At 34.9% G+C, this 23,144-nt stretch overlaps 1 protein-coding gene across 1 annotated transcript in view; it reads left to right on the top strand.

Moving 5' to 3' along the window:
• Positions 1-19,416, top strand: part of Nyap2 (neuronal tyrosine-phosphorylated phosphoinositide-3-kinase adaptor 2) — a 235,852-nt gene extending 216,436 nt beyond the window's left edge. Inside the window, exon 6 of the mRNA XM_076866495.2 lies at positions 19,189-19,416. Coding sequence (XP_076722610.1) covers positions 19,189-19,416 — 228 coding nt within the window. The remainder of the gene's footprint in view (positions 1-19,188) is intronic.
• Positions 19,417-23,144: the final 3,728 nt, after the last annotated feature.

The following is a 23,144-nucleotide window of genomic DNA, read 5'->3' as shown; positions in this document are numbered from 1 at the left end:
AGTAAAAATGTAAAAAAAAAAAAAAAAAAAAAAAAAAAAAAAGAACAGTTTGCTTCTTTCCTGAATGTTATATTTGTTTGAATTGCACGATAAGGTGTGAGATAGAAGCCTGAGGGGCCCAGGGGAATCCAGCTGGAATATACGAATTCGTGAAATGCCTTGCGCATGAAGTGGTGAGATCAGATGTAAATGTGCAGATGTGTGGAGGCTCTAGGCTTAATCCTGTCTCAATTATCCCCTTGCTGAGTTCCATGGACAAATTATTTAACCTCTCTGACTCAGGTGCCTTATCTGAAAAATGGCAGTAATTAAGAGGAGCTGTAATTATAGTCCTAAAGAGTGTAGGATAATGGTAATTTATGATAAAATGGATTGACAACATCATTGGTTTTCTTATCATTGCTCAATCCTCAAAGGGCAATGAATATATTATTTTATGCCTATTCCAGCTAAGAGAGAAAGATATTAAATATGTTGTATGAGAAACTTGGCAATTGTTGTTCAGGGAAAAATGTAGCTTAGCAAGTACGAACACAATTACAGTTTCTTCTGGAGGCATGTTCTCACTTTTCAGGAATGTTTAAAGCAAGTACTTTATTTTGGAGGGAAAAAGGTAGAAAAGAAAATACTACTAATACCATATAATGGGAAATTATGATCCTATAAAAATTAATACTAAAAAGTGAGATGTTTTGCATTAATTCATGCTCAGTATCTTATGGACATATTGAAACAGTGCCTCAGTGTTTAAAATAGATTGTCTAAAATGTTCAGTAAAACATTTGATTATCATGTTAAGTTAAATTAATTCTATTTATCACCCAATATAATTTCAAACAATGTTTAAATATTGCCAACACATTGGTAGTATATTTTTACTTTCAGAGTGGAATTTCATATGGCTTAAAATATTAAAATCTATTTTAAGAGGGATTTTTGTCTTTCTTCCTCTTTGAAAGAATGTGTTAGGGTACAGAAAGACTGCAGCTTTTACAGTCAGCCAGCTTTGACTTAGAATGGTCTGTTCCTTCCCACCCAGCTCTGAACCTTGGTTTCTTCACCTGTAATATAGATACATTCACCACTGTTTTAGTAAATATTTTTACGTTGCTCTGTAAGGTTGGATGAATTAATACTTGGAGTGGCTAGCTCAGTTTTTAACACTCTGTGAGGGCTCAGCTTACCTCTTGACGTTTCCTTTGGTTTCTCAGTGAGTGATGATGCATTAGCAGAGCTTCACGTTCAAATACCCGAAGAAGTTCCAAAGCCAGAAGAAAGGAGTTTTATGCAGTTTTACAAAAGGACTCTCTTTCTTGTTAAGTAGAGACATCTCTGGCTGGAAGTAGTGTTGCTTATAAGTAGGGGTAAACCTCTGGGTTCTGGAAAGACCATGCTTCCTAATAGACTACCAATAGAGCATGAGTTGTAGTTGAGCTGAGGAGAGGTTATTACATCTGGGAAGGAGTTGGAATTTATTTGCAAACTAGATTCTGTTCTAGTGTGGGTGACAAGCATGGTACTGTCTTCTAGAGTATTCTACTAGAAATGTGTGTGTGTGTGTCTGTGTGTGTGTATGTTTGTGTGAGAGAGACTGGGGATTGAATCCAGTACCTCCTACATGCTAAGCAAATGCTCTGCCACTGAGATTGTCCTCTAATCCATTTATTTGCATTTTTCTAGAGTTCTAGTGATAATTTTTCTTAGGAAGTTCTTTTTCTAATTAAATTCAAGGAATTTTCTATAAAAATCAATCTTCTAATGACAGATGTAGCATCTTATATTTATACAACTTTATTAGAAGGCTGTGATATATTTTGTTGGATTAACACAATCAAATTATAACAAGAACAAGTATTTCTATTTAATAAAATAAAAAGCTGATGTAGTACATAACCTATCAATGTCCCCTTCATTGAAGTTCTTTTTCCTGAAAACTAGAGATGATATTATGATCTGTCAAAAGGTTAGGGTTTTTTTTCTTCCTTCAGAATCCATGCATTATATATTTTACATATATTTATATATTATATATGAAGAGGTCAACTCATCACTTCCATTATATAACCTTCCCATATCACTCATTTATCCATTGCTCATTAGATAGGTTAGTAGCATGGTTACTATAAAACAAACCTCAAAGATTCAGTGCTTTCTTTTGTCTTTAAAAATCTGCTTCTGTTTCACAGAAAATCCAACAAGGATGTTCCCCCTTGATGGGTGATTTGGAGTGTTGGGCCTTCCAACCTGTAGCTCTGCCATTCCAGGAGAACTTTTGAATCCTATGTAAAATCTGCTGTCTCAGCTTGGTAGAGAAGTATGGGGGGAAGATAGAAGATCACAGATGAAAGGCTTTATCTGTCTTTCTTGAGAAAGATGCACAGTGAGAACTGTCATGAGGCCATGTGTATCTGCAAAGGACACAGTTTCTCAGTAAATAAACGTTGCAGACATAAATGCATAAATGATGATGGTTACATTGTGCAAAACAAAAGGGAATGGCACCCGATGTGTCTAACATTTTAGGACTCACAGATGGGCTCTTGCATTCAGAGAGAAGCACTGGAGCTATTGGATTCTGGAGATGGATCTGGCTATTCCTTTGGGCAAGTGGCTCCTTTAAGACTTGCTGGCTTAACTTATGAAATACAGCAAGAAAGAGGACACTTATTGGCCAAATGGTATTTTCCAAGAAAAGTGGTAGATACATAACATAAAACATTTGTATAAAACCTTTATTATCTCACTAGATTTGTGCAGCTAACCCAATGGCAGAGCCACATGGTATTAGACTCAAAGGGGTTGGGAGATGCTGTGGAGTTAGTTCAGTTTAATTTGGATTCCTGTTCCACCCATATATTTGCTCATTCTCTTTGGCCTGGTTCATACTTATAGAACCTTACTTTACATCTACACAGTGAGCATCCTAGGGTCTACTTTACAAGGCTGGTGGGAGGAATAAGGAATGAGGTAAGCCCTTTTTTTGGAAAAGCATTTCAGAGTGCGTGCTTAATTTGTGTTAGTCATTGTATATATTGTTTTTAGCATCCAACTATCATTATTACTGCAGAGAAATATCCTCTAGTCTTCACTGACCTTTCACACCTATTGAAAGATGGAAATCATCCAATCATGGCAAGGTATGGTCCTGAGCTTGAATGTCCTTGCTTGGCCGACTTACAATCATATATACTTATATCACAAGATAAAACTCATTATATATTGCTCTGAGAAAGATAGATAATGAAAAAGAAGATTATAAAAAAATAGGCTCTTAATTTTTTCCGACTATATTCCTAAGTATACCCATGAAAGATTAAAAGGTTTTGTAGGAGCAATGCATGACCTATCTTACCAAAATCTAGCAAATGTCTTTGGAATTGTCTTTATTTTGGTAAATGTGAATAATGATGGGGAAAATAGTTGCAATATGGAGGAGGATGTTAAAGTAGAAGAATAGTAGGATTTTTTGTCTGACACACCCTAATTGAATCTTCTAGCTGCACACAAGTGCAAAAAAACTCTTGCTTTTCTCTTATCCTAATTTTTAATTTTCTTCCACTTAAATTTTTTCTTTTTACTTTTTTCTTTTTGGTGCTGGGGATTGAACTCAGGGTCACGCCACCACTGGGCCACATCCCCAGCCCTATTTTGTATTTTATTTAGAAATAGGGTCTCACTGAGTTGCTTAGTGCCTCGCTTTTGCTGAGGCTGGCTCTGAACTTGCGATCTTCCTGCATCAGCCTCCCGAGCCGCTGGGATTACAGGCATGTGCCACGGTGCCCGGCTCCACTTGTTTTTTTGTTTTTTTTTTTTCAGAGTGGTGTATAGTTTTCATCTTGGTAAGGACTGGAAAAAGGGAACCTATCATTAGAGTGTTCATGAAAGCATGGCTTTATGAAGATATATTGGTCACTTCTTCAGACTGTTAGATGTTGAAAAGGATTCCTCATATCTTCAAAAGTATTGGCATGTTGTGTCTTTGGAATGAGACCTAGCAGTTTTGATTCAAAGAAATGAATCGAAATCGATGTGGTCTTCCACAAGCTGGACAGAATCCAGATTTCTAATAAGGACAGAGGCATTGCCCCATAGTGAGCAATGAGGACATGAAGATAGCTATACCACATGGTCCATATGTTTCAGTGGCAACCTAGGTTCTGTGGATATTAATACCATTGGCAGTGAGCATTGCTGGGCAGACACATGACATGATGAAAGCAGTTCTCTGGGAACAAAGTTGGTATAGTGATAATTGTCTTCCTCTGTCTGCTCTTCCTGTTCAAAGCCTTATCTCTCTGTTGACTCCCCTCTTTCTGAAGCATCCATCTGGGAGGACTTCATTATGAGAAATGCTGTGTTGGCTTCTGAACTAGAGTACAAAATATGGTAGAAGAATAAGAACAATCATGGAATAATTTCCAGAAAGACATTTGTTGTGTTAAATCTCAGCTTTGATTCTACATCTGACCATAAGCTGATCCTTGTTTACAAATGAGAATAAAATCAGGCAATCCTTTGAAAGTTGAGTGCTGTGAGAGTCTGGGATGGAATATTGTTTCCTAGGTACACACTTTCATCACTGCAGCCTGAAAGAGATTAGGCTTATCACAACTCTACAAGCTTTTTGTGAATATTAATCCAGAAAAGGTATTTTTTTAAGCAAACTGGCATCCCCAATGCTAGGAACATTAATCACCATTTAATAAAAATTCTTCCAGTTATTTGTATGTAAGCAAGTTATACCCAATCATCTTCAGGAGAAGTAAGTCGATAGCAAGTCAGAGCCTTATTAGATTAGAAGACGTGGAATTCAGATTCTAGAGAAGGCCCATTTGATATCTCTGTCATATGCCTTATACATGGCTGCTTGTCCCAGACAGGTAGATAGGCCTGTGCCATATTGTCTTTAGCTACTCTTTGAGTATTAGTAAGGATTCTCTAGAGGAACAGAACCAACTTTTTACATGATTGTAAAATGGAGTTTTATTAGATTGTCTTACACAACCCATAGGTGGGCAGCCCCACAATGGCCGTCCACAGGCTGGGGAGCTGGGGGAGAGAGTAGCTGCACAGTCCAAGAAGTTGATCAGAACAACAGGGATCAATGATGCCACCCTAGTTTGGGGCCAAAGGTCTGGAAACTCTCTGGAGAGTCCCCAGGCAGAATCTGCTTTAGAAGAGTGAAGGAGCGGGAGTTGATATCCTAAAGTGATCACAGCAGTGATCAAGAACCCGTCAGGAAGCATGGAGCTTGCATCTGCTTCTGCTTCCTTGTTCTTCTGACTCTCTCTGCTTCCGTTTGCTGTCCCATGTGCCAATCATTCCTAGAAACATTCCCGCGAGACCCCCAAACCGCTTACTTAGTCTTTGGCATTTCCTAACCTTATCAAGTGGACAATTTAGATTAATAATCATAGACAGTAAGAAAACAGCGTGGAAAATAGAGAGGAGCAGAGGAAGAAAGGAAGATGAGGATAGGACGGCAGCAGGGAGGGCTGCCTTTTGAACTCCTGCCTGGCAGACCTTAAGCTGCAAGTGATACTTCTTTTTTTTTTTTTTTTAGATTCCCATATAAGGTTCATTTTTTCCTGTCTTTCCATGCTGATCCCACAACAATCTGAGTGAATTTGGTTAGAAGAAAAAATCACCCACCCCTTTTGGGAAAACTCAATCGTAAAAGAAGTCCAATTAATTTATGGGCAAATTTACAAGTGTTGTTTACATTACTTTGGGAGCTAGTGCTACTCTTGAGTAGGATGAAGGCCCCAGGCTTTGGGCTGATGTAGCTCAAATTTAGAATTATGGAATTAAAAAAAAAAATTATTTAGATGGAGCGGCTGTAGAGACACAGACCCTAATGCCTGCAGCCACATAGGAGACAACGGGAATGAGCATTTTTTTTCCTTTAATGGATTCAAGAGTATAGAAGATCTTTTTTAACTGTCTGGAAATTTTCACTATCAATGAAATGAAAAATGGCAACTGGCCCTTTGCCCCAGTGCTGAGACTACAATGGGGATTAGGTTGAATTTTAGGGACCAGTCTATTTAAAGAAGACAGAGAAAACTTGGCCCCAGTTAATTTTTGCCATGTTTCTCTGATTTTCAAGAGAATTCAAAATGTAGGCAACATTTTGCCTATAAGGCCTGGCCTTGGCCTTCTTCCCTATCTCAGCTTCAACTTTCTCTTTCTCTCAATTTAATCTCATGATTTCCTCCCCACGGGTTTAAAATTGTCAATGTTGTGTAGTTTACATGAAACACAACTGTGGGCCTGTTGCAGCTTGGCATTCTATGGTTTGAATTCTCGTCTTCTCTGACCTGAAGCCCAGAGCATGTGCAGTCAGTCACTTTTCCCAAGCAAGTAGAACAGCAAATCTGGCCCCAGTCTGAATTATTGTGATTGCTTAGTGTGTTTCTCCTTCTGTATCATAGTTGTGCTCATATTGGGCAATCCGCTCTTGCGGAAAAAACAATATTTTACATCTGTTAACCCAAGGTCAATTCAAAGTTAAAAGAACTAAAAATGTTTTTTAATGTTTCAGCAGTTATTATCAAATTCTCTTTCTTGGGGTTACCAGACTGCTTGCCTCTGAGCCTTCTCCTTGCTAGATAAAGCAAATATTGACCAAGACTGGTCTCCCTCATTTATTTGTGGTCAAGTCCATATACATTATTAAAAACCAGAATTTTATAATTAAATTAAACTTGAAATTAAATTAATGCTAGTGTCAGCAATTAAGAAAATATATTTAGTGGAGAACATCAATACTTTTGTTGTAATTGAATTTTATCTTGTATTACTGCTTGTTCCTTCAGGGAATGTCTCTTTAAGGTTTTCTACTTAACATAAATTTCTTGCTCATTTAAAAACTTATAAATTAATTCTGAAACCTGCTCAAAGGGTTTTTTTTATTCTTTATTACAAACAATTAGCTTATTCAATTAATAGATGAAATTGTATCTGTAGTAATTATTGGGTTTAATTGCTTCAGAATGTCATGTATTGGTGGAAAAAATGTATTGCATTTTGTATATAACCACTTTACTTTCCAAAGGCAAGGACTTTATAATTATAAACAGTAAAAAGCCAAATAATGAATCATACGATGTTTTTCTAAGGCTATGCCCTGGTTCTGCCTGTGGACACAGACATAATATTTTTTATATTTGAACATGAAGCAACTTTGCTCTGAGAAGTCTCATTTTGCATTGTAATAAATGAATGTCTTTTATCATATATCACTCATGCTCATATCCAATATCCTTCACAACTTTATAGAAATTTTAATTCAGCAAAACTTTAAGCCAGTTTCAGAAACTTGAGAATTAAATCACAAATCAACTCTTTATCATGAAATATTTTCATTGTTTCTCAAAGTTATTGCAGGTTTTTCTGTACCTTTACAGAGGATAATCCACTCATTTTACCTGTATCTTTGCTCTGTGAACATGAATAAACAGGCAAGTACAACGTCAATCAAACCTGCATGGATGTTGCCTTATTAGGTGAACTTAGGTGAAAACACTTTTATTGATCATAGTCTTCCACTAGAGAATATATATTATATCATTTAGAATCATATGTGCTTACCAATTTGCATATCATATCTGTTTCCAAGAGACACAAAGTTAACATTTGATTCTGACAACTGGCTTTGCTTTTAGTTGTCATCTTGTGATATGAAAATATGATGTATTTTCAAGACTTGGAAATTTTATTATTTTCTAAAATTATTTTTAAAATTTAATTTTCTAGCTGATACCTAAACATCTAAAAATTGTACACAATAATGATGTTTTGATATATACAATGCATAATATTTAAATCATATTGAACCTATCTGTCTCATCAGTCACCTGACAAATGGCAAAAATATTCAATATTCTTTTCTCTAGGTTTTTGGGATGTACCATACGTGCCTGTTCTCTCTAGAAACTTCTTACTTTGGTATGACTATAACTTAATCTCCATTGATCAACCTCCCCTTATCCCTACTCTCCCAGCTTTTATATTTCTGCTCTAGCAAAGAGTTTGTGAACAATGATTTTATGCAATTAACATTTTCCTTCAAGGTGGCACAAAACCTATCCCTGATCTTTTCCCCCAACTCAGTGCATCAACTAACACTTTTGTACCACTCACTTCTCACTAAAATCGTGAATGTATTTGGAAAAGCTTAAACATATGTGAAAGGATTACTCTATTTGTTTGCTACCATGAAACAGAGGAAAGGGAGGGCTTGTTGAATGATCTGCGTTATGACTGGTGAAATAAGAAAAATAACTGCAAAGGGACTTCTAGTGCAGTGCCACAGAGCAGCAAATACATTCTCAAAACGTGATAATAAGGAGGTTCTACCAGTGATAAGTGATATATATTTGGAGATGAGGTAAGTGGGAGGTATTAATAGACAGCAAGAATGAAATAATGCATTGCTCTTATTGTAATTATTATCATTCACTTTTGGATATGATCTCTATTGAGATACTTTATCCATTGAATATTTGGCTAACAACTCCAAGAAGGAAGCCAGGAAGGAGATAAAGTGAAGAGTAATGAGGAATTATCTTTGCAATTCAATCTCAGAATATTAAAGTTCATCACTGAAACCATTCTGGTGCCCTATGAGTGGTCTTGTGGGTGACAGGTAAGGAAGTTGCATTGAGGATAGAAGTTCTGACAGGGGGAAATGAGGTGGCCAGCTCTGCTCTGTTGACCTCCCTTTTCGTTTCCAAGGTGGAATCCATCTTCAGAGACTGTTAAATGGGATAAAATTTGATTTTATCATATAGAAAATAGTATTTTCACTGCAAGGATGAGATGAAACGAAGCAGGCATGGAGCCCAAATGATCCTGCACTCATTCTGAGGAAAGGCTGCAGTTACAGAGCTCTTGTCCTTGATAATAGTGAAAAAGAAAGTGGTAGAGGTAACAACAAAATAAAGTCAAAGTGTGTTCTCTCCTCCAGAGTTTTCATCGTTTACCAACCTTGGCATCTTTCAGAGGCAAACTGCACCACTCTTACTTTATCTGGGACACTTTCCTGTGTCAGTGTTTACATCAAGTGAAAAAACCACAGTGATTATGTGTGTGTGTGTGTGTGTGTGTGTGTGTGTGTGCGTGTGCATGCGCGCACACCCGCGTGCATACACGCATGTGCTTGCCACTGTAGGCAACTCCAAGGTTAGCTATGAGAGAATTTAGTGCGATGACTGGGGTGCAGACTAAATTTTGCAATTCCAATTTCAATTCTGCCATCTGTTAGACCTATGATACTCTACCTTTAACTTAACTTTCCAAATCTTATTTTATTATATAAAAATAGAAAAAAATACATGACATTATTACATTTAAGGAAATTGACACACTCTGTACCCATAGAGTTCCTAGAACTTCATTGTGTGCAATAAATCATGGTTGCCTGGTATTATTATATTGCTGATTCTATTATTATTAGATTTTGATGATCCTCCACTCCAAAATATATTTTGCCAACTTGGTTTAGAACTTTTATAAAATCATTGAAGAAAGTTTTGAGTTCATTCCTTTTACATCAATCAAGAATTTCAAGATGTGAGTTTATTCCTTTTTTTCACCACTTTTGCTTGAGTGATATTATTGATACATAAAAAAGTATTCTTCAGTAGTACTTTTATAATTTTATGTTTTGAAATAACATGATAAGGACATGTGGCAAGTTTCAATGACTTAATCATTGACGTGATATTTGCATATATATAAATAATATACATACAAATACATGAGTACATTGCACGTGTATGAGAGATAGATGGACTATACTTGGAATAATTTGCTAACATCAAAATCTGATTCCTCCTCCATAAACCTCAATTAATTCTTTACTTGTGTGCTGCATCCAGTGAGGATGGTCAGAGAGTGGGAAGAGCCAGACCTTGAGAAAATGCTTCTACGCTATCTTGACAGTTCTGTATTTCTCAGACTATCTCCTATCAGGATCAGCTGGAAAGCCTAATTAAACTAAACCCAGATCTAAGTCATAAAAGACTTGTGGAACATTGATTTGTCACTTAATATAAGCCACAGGGCCCAGGATTGATGCCCAGAGTGTGAAAGTGGTGTTCTTGGCGGTAGATCACCCAGGTATGACTCATGTGGTGTTACAGGCTCAGTTTCAGGTTAGGTGCCTCCTGTGGTTCATAAATTCCAGGATATAATTTTTTTAAACCATGTACAATTTGGTCTATTGTTGGATTCAAGTGAGTCAAACTGGAATGAGATCATTCATTAAATCAAGGAATTTAAAATTGCCTTTCCTGAAAATACTCAGAAAACATTACATCCATTTGTTTCTTCACTCATTCATCTTATGAACATTGATTGCAGATCTCTGCTCTGCTAGAGGTTGAGAGTGTTCACAGAGCACGTAGTCCACTGGGGGTAGAAGAGCTTATGTTCTTAATAGTATCCACTTTTAAAGAGATGCCAAATTATTCATTTAATCCTCAGCAAAACTGAGGTTTTATTATTTTCATTTTATGACTAAAGAAAAAAGGTCTTGGAAACGTTATGTAACTATACCTGGTCTCACAATTGATAAATGATAAAAATATGTCATCTTATCCATTTTGTACTGTCTCCTAAGAAAATAGAAAATCAAACACACACAGAGAGATGCACAAATAGATGGATTTTATTAAAGAAATAATGCATAATGTATTAGCTTGGCATGAATCTTCGTTGTCACTGTTTAGCAGGGTAGTTGAAGCCATCCTCTATTCCTGAAAGTGACTTGTGATTTGATGCTTGCTTAGAAAACTTCACTATAAGATTGAAGGGTTAGGCGATTTCCTCCTTTTACAGGCACAAGAAATGAGCAACAGATGTTAATTTGAAACTCTATTTTTCTTTATAGCCATGCCAATTTTTAAGACATTAATTTATGCTTTTTAGTTTTTTGATAGTGTGTTTTACATAATTGATTATGCAAGCAAGTACAGATACATAAAATCAAAGAGCATATGTGACTTAATATACAGCATGTGATGTTTTGCATCATGTGCCTCGTAGTTGATCAGACTGTTGTGTGTCAAAGGTGATGTTCAGATCTTCAAAGAGAAAGGAAGGAGATAATGTAGGTCTGCAATTTTGCATTGAAAAGCAACTCAAGACAGGGTTCTCATTCTGTCGACGTATGTATATCACAACTAAATTTAGACATGGGAAATAAACACTGAAACTTCAGTACATGCCTCGGGTATAGACTTGCTTAAAAATTCTTTAATAAAACATACATTCTGAGTCAACTTTATGATAAACAAGGAAGAATTACAAGAGAATAATTTTTTAAATACCCCAAAGACGAGAGTTAAAGATGAAAAAAATATAGGCAAAACACCATAGAATATCTTAAACCTATACAAAAGGCACATGTTACTTTTAATAATATAATCAAAGTATAGAAGCTAGAAACATTTTTTTAAATATTTTTTAGTTGTAGTTGGACATAATAACTTTATCTTATTTATTTATTTTTTATGTGATGCTGAGGATCAAACCCAGGGCCTCGCACGTGCTTGGCGAGTGCTCTACCGCTGAGCCACAACCTCATCCCTAGCAGCTAAAAACGTTTTACTTATAATCTTTAATTCTCATAATTTCTCAAGCAAGAAACAAGGTATATGATTTACATACATCATCCAAGTGATACTGAAGGCCCAGATCAAATTTAGTTCAATAGCATTGAAAATTCTTTCTACTTGCTTTGGTCTTGCACACTTATATTATCTGTTCTAATATCTTCATTCTGACCTGTATTTCAGATTCAGAGGGGTGGAAAACATTTACTCCTGACTCATTCTCCTAGTGTTGAATCTAAACTTTTCAAAGTTGAATAAATGGTATTTATAATAATGAAGTAACATGAGTTATATGACTGTAACTTTTTAACATTAAGCATAAAAATACTGTTATGTTGGACCACCTATACAAATTTCCAAAATAGAAATTATTGTATACAACATACATAGGGCAATCCACAATCATTCAATGAAAAACTTTTGTTTTTCTGTGTGATAATCACTAGAAAGGTTTGTGATTTGACACTAAGTAGTGAAGCAATTTTATTAGTGATCATGTTAACAAATACAGGGGATTATAACCTACTCGCTCTATGTCAATTTCAAAAGGTTTACTGAGGGCTAAGACTGTAGTCTACACTTTGCAACGTTGCCCCTTCCTTCCAAAATACAGCTGGAAAAATATCAGAAATGTAATTCACTAAAATTGCGGGGGATTTCTCAAAATAAATTGTGAGTTTTAGGTTGACTCACAAGACTGACATGACAAAAGTAACTATGGCAGCGTTATTAAAAAGGGGGAGGGACCTGGTATGACACCTCGTATGGAGCAAATGTAAGCCAGGTAATCTACTTTGTTTCTTTAATTCCAAAATTACTTTTTTTCTTATAGAGATGGAATTATAACATGCACATTTCGCATACCCAAGTAATTTTTATATATGAATCGCTACAACAAATCTGAAACCTAAGTTTAATGAGCCAAACTTGATATGAAAAATATTGTACACATGTAAATCAATGCTCTTCGTTTTTTATACTCCTTTTAATAGTAACAATATCAATGTATTTTTGCCCATCATCTATCAAACTGTTCTAGTAAGTACTTATTTTAAGGTCAATTGACCATTTACGTAGTTGAAAGCATGTTTAGGGAAAACCATGATGATAAAGCAATAGTAGTTTGATCCAATAACTGTTTACTAGAGTGAAGATAAGTGGAAATTTGACAATTTTTGTGTTTAATTTATCCATTAATTTATCCATTCAAAATGACTTTTCCCACTTTAATAGGTCTAGGATACTATTTTCTTGACCTTTTTAGATTCTTATTAATCATAATAAAATGGCTATTTATTTATTAATCAACTGCATTTTTTATTTCATATATGATCATTCAGGGGTTATCTTTTTTTTTCCCCTGAAAAGGGCCAGATTGTAAATATTTTAAGCTTTGGGAGCCATATGATCTCTGTCTCAACTCTACTTCATAGGCAATATGCCAACAAATAAGCATGCTTCTGTGCCAAAAAATTTATTTATATACACTGCCATTTGCATTTCATGTAATTTCCATGTGTCACCAAACATTATTCCTTTGATTTCTTTTTTAGCTGTTTAAAAATGTAGGAAAAAATATATATTGCTCAAGGTCTGTCCAAAAACAGACAGTGAGCTGTGTCTGGCCTCTGGGTTTCAGTTTGCCAGCCCCTACTCACTGTCTTGAAGATAAGAGGAAAATAGCCACGGGACTTACTTGTTTATTTTTCTGTATGTTATATTAGTGAAGATTCAACCTCTTTGTCCACTAAAGGGAAGAGGAAGAACATTCTTAATGAGAGCAATAGTATCCCTGGCTGGCCTCCTGACTCCTTGTTCAGGGAGGGCACAGGTGCAACCTTCTCTCTCCTCCCAAGATTCCTGAGGTTGCTTTGGGTCACACACACACTTCTCCACTGCCTCAGTGCTTCACCAGTGCCATGCCTGGTCTTCTGGAGACAATTTTTGTGCACTGAAGAGAAAAGGTAGAGATTTCAGGTAGCTCTAACTTCATTTTTGTCCTGGGTACAGGTTTTACTTCCAGTACTGGAGATGATAATTTCTCGTGAAGTGGGCATCCAGGAGGAAGAAGTTGACACACACAGCCCAGGGGGGTTGATAGATCATCCCCCGCCCAGATCAACTGGAAATGAGAATAGATTATTTAATCTATTTTTGAGAAATATTCACAGTCTCAACACTTATCTCTGAACTTAATTCCAAAGTCAATAGGCACTGCTTAACATTGAATTTAGTCTCCTAAGTCCTTGATAAATCATTATTGTTCAAATACTAAGGGAGGCACAAAAATTAATAATTTGGGATATGCATATTCATATCCATTTTGTGCTCATGTCATTTTTAATGTTGCAGTTCTCTTAGTGCTTATTTCAGAGTAATATTTTGCTGTCTATGATTTAGATATTTTGGAAAATTGAGTATTTTCCATATATAGTGGAGATTTCTTATTGTATTGCATTGCTATTCATTTCTTTGAAGAAAATATATTCTTAATCTCAGGAAGCCCTTAATTTTCATTCTTAGAGGAAGTAATTATTGACATGAACTAAAGATTCCTCCTCATTCACACCAGCATTTCAGGAGCACCCATGAGGTTGCTACAGTATATGAAATATTCCCACTTCATATGGCTTTAGTTCACTGCCCCCCATACCATGTATAAAGTGTGATATATGTATGGATATGCATAATATATGTATACATGATGTACAATATATATACAAAATGTGCATGTGAAGTATACACAAATACAAATATTATGTCCATATTAACTATATTCCATAGTCTTATACTATATATAGAAAGTTCAGATACACATGACTTTTCAATGTAACCCAACTAGCAGGATCTCAATCAAGTTATTTAACTTTCCCCCTTATATAGTTTGCTTCTGTTTAAAAAATAAAAGACAGTATTAAAATGAATATTTTGAGAGAATATAGTCTTTTCACTTTATTTTTTAATATGTATATGTTTTAAAATATTGATTTATGGAAAAGCTACAAAGAGTCCTAAAAATTCCATTATGATCCATGCTCTCTGTTTCCCCTGTGGCTAAGGCCTTACCTCTCTATGGTTCACTCTGTTGTAACTAATGAATCAATATTCAAACATTAGAATCAGGTACAGTACACAAAACTCTAATTTCCCTAGTTTTTATCTAATGTAGTTTTTACTGCTCCTCAGTCCCTTCTAGAACAGCAGATATATTGCTTTTAGTCATGGGTTTTCTCTTTATACCCCCTAGGTTTTGATAGTTTCTCAGACTTTACTTCTTTGGAATGACTTTGACAGCATTAAGCTCTATTGGTCTGGTATTTTTGTAGAATGTCCCCTATTTTGAGTTTGTCTAGTACTTTTTCTCTTAATTAGAGTGAAGTTAGGGGTTGGTGGGGGGAAAGATAGGAAAAGTAAAGGATTGTCACTGTAACAAACATACATAATATCAATATGACTTCATCTGTTGATGGTGAACAATTGCTTTGCCTCTCTGGGCTACTGTAACAAAATGCTACAAACTGGGTAGTTTATAAACAATAAAAAGTTATTAGTCACAGTTCTGAGAAGTTCAAGATCAGAGTGCCACCATGGCTGTATTTGAGGGCCCTCTGGCAGGATGCAGGCTTTAACTTTTTGTACTCAAACACGGAAGGTAGAAAAGAGCTTCCTTGGGACTTCGGAAGGTCTCAGCTCTTAGTACCATCACCACAGAAGTGAGAATTGCAGCATGTGAACTTCTGGAAGGCAAAGCGTGTCGGCCACAGGACCAGGGTTTTCCACTATAAGGTTACTCCTCTCCCCTTTTCTGTACTGTACTCTTTAGAATGAAAGTGTTGTGTAGATCATGCAGCTGGTGGAGATTTTGGTTTTGCCTCCTTGGCAGGGAACTTCACTAGATTTTATTTTCATAAACTTATTTAAGAATATTATCTCTGCTGAATTACACTAATATAAAACTCTCATCTAGGAAATATGTATTCATAATTGAACAATCGTCTTATAATAATTTCCCAGTGTGTATTTACCCTCCCCTGTGTACAGTTTTCATCTTTTCATGGTATATAAAACAAATGCATTTGGATTAAAGATAAAAACATGACCACTTAGATAACTAACTAAAAGATTTTTTTAATGGCTTTAGTTTCAAATCAGTTGTAACTGTCTATCATTAAATTTCTTTCAACTGTAGAAAGAGATGGGATAGGAATTTACAGCTGTATTTCAATAAGATATAAAGAATTTTGTGATAAAAGAAAAAAAAACACAGAAGAGTGATGAAATCTTGTATGGGTAGCATTTGTAACACATTTTACATAATTGTTAAAGATATTTTATGTCCAAAATAATAAATGATAGTGTAACATCTTACAGTCACAGCAAAATATACTTAGACACATTTTAGGGGGATTTGATCCTGTTAATGGCCATAGCAGTAACATTAGAATTCAATATGGAGAATTTAAAAGAATATTTATATTTTGCATTGGTAATCTTCTAGTAATCTGTGTTTGAATTTTGTTCCTACCCCCTAACCCTCTTTCAAGTATTGGGCAATACTTTCTCATGGAATTTCAGTTTTGGTCAATGCTTTCTCATTAATGTTTTATGTGATCACCAAAAGAGGAGGGTTAAACAATATGGAGTAAGTCTGAAGGAAAAGAATTTTTTTTTTCATTGATGTTTTAGACCATTCTACCACTTGTATGGACATATGAGTATTTTAAAGAAAGGAAAAGTGTAAAAAATATGAAAATTCACATTTTTATAATTCTTTATTCTGACACTTCTAGTCCTTAGATATTAAAATGTTTTATTTCTCTACATAAATTTAAACATCTATATAACAAATTTCTAATTGACAAAACATGAATTTACTATAGATAATACAATGAAATATTCTAATAACTGTGAAATACATTGTTGACACAGTTGTCAAAGCAGCCCTGGAAAATTAGTTTATAGTCACCCATCCTGACTCACACCACAAAAATATTAAAGAAAATTAAGTAATATATAGTGTAATGTTTGTGTGAAAAAATAAATAAAATACAAATGGGGGGATGCTGTAAGGAATATTTGCCTTAAAGAAATTTGGAGATTTTCCAATTATGTTGAAATGTGCAAAACACAAGACTTTATTAAGAATAAGATTATTGGGAGAATTTTTTTGATAGGCAAAAAAATTGTTCAATGATGGTAGGTTTTTTCCAATTAATAATTTTATGAGAGGTTAGAACTTTGTTATGCATGTTGAACTTCTAAAATGGACGAGATTAAGGTCTTGCCTTTGGGAATTCTTTGTTATAAATTCCATTATGACAGTTTATAGTCATTCAATAAATTTTTCTTATATTTCCACCTAAAGAGAGTTACTGTATTTTTATTCCATGGGTCATGATATTAGAAAACATCACAGGTCTTTCAAATAATCTTTGAGCTGCTTTGTCAATCTCCTGTTGGAACACAAAACAGTTCATTATATTAACTCAACAAACACCTATCATTTTAGGTAAATATGAATGTCCATGGCCAAGGTCTTAAGCTAGGAACCAGAGGATATTAAAAGGCATATACATGGCCCATCCTTCTAAGGCATTTTGTATCAAGTTAGGCACATTATAACATTTATTTAAGAATATCATCTTTTGGTTCCTTGACTCAGATCAGCACTTTTATTCACAATAAAACTATAAATACATTTGCATTAAACCACCTGGAAATGGCAATATAGACCATAACAACTATTATAATTTTAAAATAATTTTCAAGAGATGGAGCATGCTGTACTAGAAAGAATATCAACCTTGGAGTCAGACAGCTGGGAGTCACTTAATAATTGTGACATTGACCTAGTTCCTTAAACTTCTGACACTCAGCTTTGTAATTGTTGTGCATAGATAAATCTTAGCTTTCAATGAAGTGTGGAGGAGGTAGCACCACATAGAGTTCTTTGCAGAGAGGGCAGACAGACATGTCAAGCTACCAGGCTTTTTCCAGTAATAAGAAAATGTAGGCAAATGCTGTACTGTTTTTAAGTGAAATGGACTTCATTATCACTTTAAACTTCAAGCCAGCTTCTGAAAGAGAGGTATTGCAAACTAAGTTGTTCAGTTAATGAATCCAGAAGCTGAGTGAATAATAGAAATTTGGCAAGTCCAGAATTTGAATCTCTATTTTCTGGCTTTAGGTCCTGCCCTCTCCCTAAAGGCTTAGGATTGGTGATAATTCTATGAGTTTTGTTCAAACCAAATAACCCCTGCCTGACTTTGGACAAGATAGGCAACTTCTTGAAGTCTTAGCTTCCTCATTCATGCATTAAAGACATTGTACCAACTTATCTTCCCAGTCCTGTCCATTACCTGTACACATTGAGAGGCCGCATGGTGTGGTTAAAGGAACAGGTGCTAGAAATGAACTCTTTTGTTCAAATCCTGACTTCCAATCATTGGCTCTATTACTTTGGGTAAAATTCCAAAATATAAGTGTCGTTTTATCGTCACTATTTGGGCTACCAAATAGTATTTATTTCAGAGCATCTTTCTTGTGAGGAATAAATGAAATAATCCATGCAAAGTACTTAGAATGAGATCTGATATAGATTAAATATTAGGTATTTGCTTTTCTGTAACATCAAGTTCAGTAACTTCAAGTGATCTACTTTTACTCTGCAAATCATAAGAAGTAGATTTGCTTAAACAATTAAATTCAAGCTTCTCCATCCTAGCTGGGCTCATGGGCCAGTCTCATTGCCTTTTGCTTGGGACAGAATCTATTCCAATGAAAGTTACTAACACACATTGTACCACTCATACCTGGGATTAGTGTTTACCTGTCTATGTGCACATACCAAAGCATAATCCACCCTGAACTTTCTCCCGCTAACCCAATTGACCTGATGAATCTTTTCCTGTTTCTGGAACTAATCAGGATCTATGTCCATGTAAAGATCAATGATTCTAACTCAACATTCTCTGAAGTATCAAAAACTTCTTTACAGACGAATTATTGAAGCATTTATATTCCAAACATAAGGTGCACACTGAAAGTCATTTCAGGAGGAAGAAATATTTAAAATATTTATTGTACTACATGCTATTTATAAACAATTCTAAGGTTTTAAAATTTATTTCAAGAATGAAAATGTTCATTAACATCTTTGCAACATATCACATTTATTTTAAATCTCAATGAAAAATAATTCCAACAATTAAATTTATATTTATTACAACCAATAACACAATGGAGCTAACGTGAAAGTAAAAGGCAAAGATCTAGCAAATTGTTTAAAAAGATAAACATTTTTAAAGTTTTATTTCCATATTGGGAAAATATGTATGCCTGAATAATTATTAAATAATATCATGATTTTACCAGTTTCAAAACAAAGATTTTTAATGGTTTCCATGGCTTCATTTTGCTTTGTAAGAATTAATGTATTTTCCATTCATTCTGAGAGTTTTTAAAGGAGGTGTAGAAACAGCTGACATTTTTCTAAATGACAACTAACAGTGCAAAATATGCTTCCATTCCATGTTTTCTTCAGTATTCACTCTTTCTTTTCTGCTAGGTGGCTTGCATGCAGTGGTTTCATGGAGACCATACAATGCTTGAGATGATTGAGAAAAAGCGTTGCTTGTGCAAGGAAATAAAGGCTAGACAGAAAACGGAAAAGGGCCTTTGCAAACAGGATAGTATGCCTATCCTACCCAGCTGGAAGAAGAGCACAGGTGCAAAGAAGTGCAGCCCTCCGCCGTATTCTAAACAGCAAACGGTATTCTGGGACACTGCCATCTGAGCGTGGCGAGGATGGCGGCAGCTCCTGGTTACTTACTACCCAGAGAGAGGTCGACTCGGTCACATGAAACATATTTTCTCTGTTGGAGTGGAATGCCACAGGAAGCTGTGCTTACTTGTGGCACATACAAGATAAAATGTATATGTCTTTGCAATTAAGGCACATTATTTATCCCGGATTATTTTGAATCCAGAAGATATTAAATTGTAAATATTTTACTAATTTATGGGTGACACCTGAAATAATACACACTATACATATATATATATAAATACAGAAATATCAAGTTTACTATATGATATAATTTCGGTATTAACTGGTTTGTTATCTCTTTTATATGTAACCCCTTGATGCCTTTTACTATTAATTTTTGCATTTAAAATGTTTTTTTTTCTCTCCTGCCCACATTTGGCTTGTGTACAGTAACTCACAGCTACACATCATATCCAACCCCATAATATAGGATCTGGTGCTAGTAATGTAAAAATTGAATATCATATTTGTGAAGAGCATCTGCTGCTTTTTAAGTTTCTCAAGGTTTGACAGGAAACGAATGCAAATGTGATGTTAATTTAGACATCCACATTACATTGACATCAATATTTTTCCTTCATGAGAATTTCTCTTCAGTATCCTCTTCTTCATAATAAAAAAATGGTTAGACTCCAGAGAAGGTTCTTAGGATATATTTGGACATCCCAGCTGGAAACATTTCCTTCACAAATGACTTTAGGGACATGTGTCCTTGCATCATGGATCTGATTGGAGGAGACCAGGGTTCACTGTGACAATGGAAGGAATAAGGAGTCAGATGCTGGTGAGGGTGACTGCTGTGGAGCACATGAGGCCGTTGACATTGTGGCCATGCCATCAGTAACCTTTCATGTGCATGATTGTTTCCTTTAGAAAAAGAAACAAACATTCAACTAGACTAGTTTACATATCTACGTACACTAAATGCCAATCTTTCTCAAATTTTAATCCCATTAATGAAAAAGTATTTCTTGCTTTTTTTAAAAACTAATTATCCAATTTTGGAGTCATAATCCATACATGACCATCACACCCATTCTGACCAATTATGACTCCATGACCAAAGAGTGATGATCACTTCTTTATTTTGTTTCAAGGAAGAAACAGGAAATGCAGGGGATAGAGGATAAGATGGATTCGATTTTATGTGGTGATGAAATTTAAGTTTTTTTAAAAAAATCATATATATCTTTTAAAAGTAATTTGTTAGTTGAATATAAATGTTGCCACGGATAAATAAAAAAGGAAAGTATCACATATATTTTGTATATTTAAATTACTATTTATGCTTCCTAAAATTGACAGTATGTGGTTCTTCGTTAACAATCAATTTAGTATTATATTTCTGAGAGAAAAAGTGTGTGTTTGAAGTTATTGTCACAGTAGTTTTCCATGTAAGGGTATTGACAGCAATAGTACCATGCTGCTCAATAAAACCAAATATAACAGGAGTTGGGGAATTTTTGTAATCTATATTGACAGAAACTTAGTAATGCTTTATTGGTAACAGTTTCTTTCAAGAGCCTTTGAAATGCTATAACATAATTTTTTAGAGTTTTATAATTAATGTATATTTTGATGTCCAATTAGAATTCTGAAAGAATAAAGGAAAAGGTAAGTGGGAGCAAGTGTGTATTTATGTGTGTGTGTGTGTGTGCACGCATGCGTGCAAAAGAATTGTGTGCATACAATTCTTACTGAAGATTTAGGTTTTGCTTGTATAAGTGAGGTGTTGAAAAAAGCAGAATCACAAATACAGGATATCTCAGAAAGGTCATAAGTAGCTTAAATGAATCCTGCTTCCATGTTTCATCAGCTATAGATTGTATTTCAATCCCAATAATCAATGGATCACAAATTTATGAATAATGAAAATATGTAAGATAAAATAATAATTGGATACAATGTGTTTATGTTATCTTCATTTAAATGATCATGACTACACATATACAACCCAATCAGTCAAATATAAGACATCAATTTTTAGTTTCTTTATGATCTATATATTTAGGCTTAGTATGTTAAAGATTATTCTTCCTTCAAAATTTATATTTAGGTAACACCTTCCTATTAGGAGATTCAGGTGTATTTCTCAGATGCTGATCTTGCTCATATCTCTCTGAATTAGGCAGAAAATATTTTTAAATGCCATTCCCTTTTCAAGAAGCATATACTTGTCAAGAATGACTCATGTTGAACTCAGCCCTTCCCATTTGTTCCATCCAACATATGCTATGGCAAGATTTCATGCACTTCTCTTTCAAAAGTTCTTTTCTGAGGAGGTTTGATAATTTGACCTTAGAGAAACACTACCATTTATTTCTCTAGATGTTTCCCTACATGGGAAGAAACTGAAATATCTGGAAAAGTGACCTCATTTAGATTTAAATCCAGAACTGTTACTCTGTGCCTATACAATATAGAGTTGCCCATGGTGGCAAGAGCCATTGTCTAATCAATTTCCTCAGTTCATGGTATTTCTCTATATGAAGAAATGGGGGCCATTAGCATAGAGAGAAAGGTCAGCTGACTCTCTGGCAGTACTAAATCAGGACACCTCCATGCGTGAATCTGGTCAGAAGATAACCTGCAGGCAGTACACTATGCCATGATAAAGCTCATATTTTCAGCAGTGCCAAAGAACAAATCATATCATGGCACAGTTATCAGGTTGAAAGAGCTCAGATCTATAAAAACGATCTTTTTTAACAGCAAATTCTATAGAAATAGAATTTTATTGGCTGTCAGCAAGATGCTTTTATTTGTGAAATACTTCTTAGCAGAGAAGAAACAAATTTCTTTAAAAATGATGGAAGGGAAAAATGAAATACTGCGTTTTTTCCCAGAGAAGCCTAAGTCACCTGTGGTATTACAGTGGTCCCTCACGAAGACACTGCCAACATTTTCCCCTCAGTTGTGCTAATGAAGCAAATTTCGAGTGAAAAGTGATGGACTTGCATTAATAAAGGTTCATGTTCACCCATATTAAATAATCGACAGAGTAGAACACAACACCAAGAGACTAAAATCCCTATTTGTTATATATGTATATACACGCTTTCAAATGCACAGTGATTGAATACAATTAGACACAACTTCACTTTTGAAAATAGTGACTCTGTTTCAAAATAGTGAACGATTTTTTTGATTGCTTCTAGAAACAGAAATTGTTTTTTCTTACTCGATTTTGACATAGGTGTGGGTCTTCTTGACATAAAGTATTTGGTTTGATTTTTTTGACCGAGTTGTTTAGTAATCAAATCAGTCAAACCTAAATAACCTTACTAGGTTATTGTTCTAACTAACTGAGACACCAAAACAATGTGTGTACAAATTACAATTTCATATCACCTACATGGTACAGCAAGTCAGTAGAGTTTGTAAAATGACTATGCTTATATGAGAAATCAAGAAATGATTTAAATAGTATGCTATTCTGAGATGAAGGGTAACTCATACTAGGAGTAGAGTACAGGTAGACTAGCATCACAATGCATTGTGTCATGAACTTAAGTGGAAATAAAAGAAAAACTGTACCTGTAGTGTTGACATGATCTCACTACATCTTCCTTCTATGGGAGAATAGAGAGTTAATTGAAAAATGTGGACAATTTGCTATTAACCCATTATTTCTTTAGCTGTTCCTTATTGAGCAACTTATTAATCATTTTTTGAAAAGTTTCTCAAGCACTTGG

This window comes from Callospermophilus lateralis, chromosome 9, assembly GCF_048772815.1.
Source record: "Callospermophilus lateralis isolate mCalLat2 chromosome 9, mCalLat2.hap1, whole genome shotgun sequence".
NCBI classification, from domain to species: Eukaryota; Metazoa; Chordata; class Mammalia; order Rodentia; family Sciuridae; genus Callospermophilus; species Callospermophilus lateralis.
Note: the sequence above shows the minus strand (reverse complement) of the source record. Positions and strands in the feature narration are given on the sequence as shown.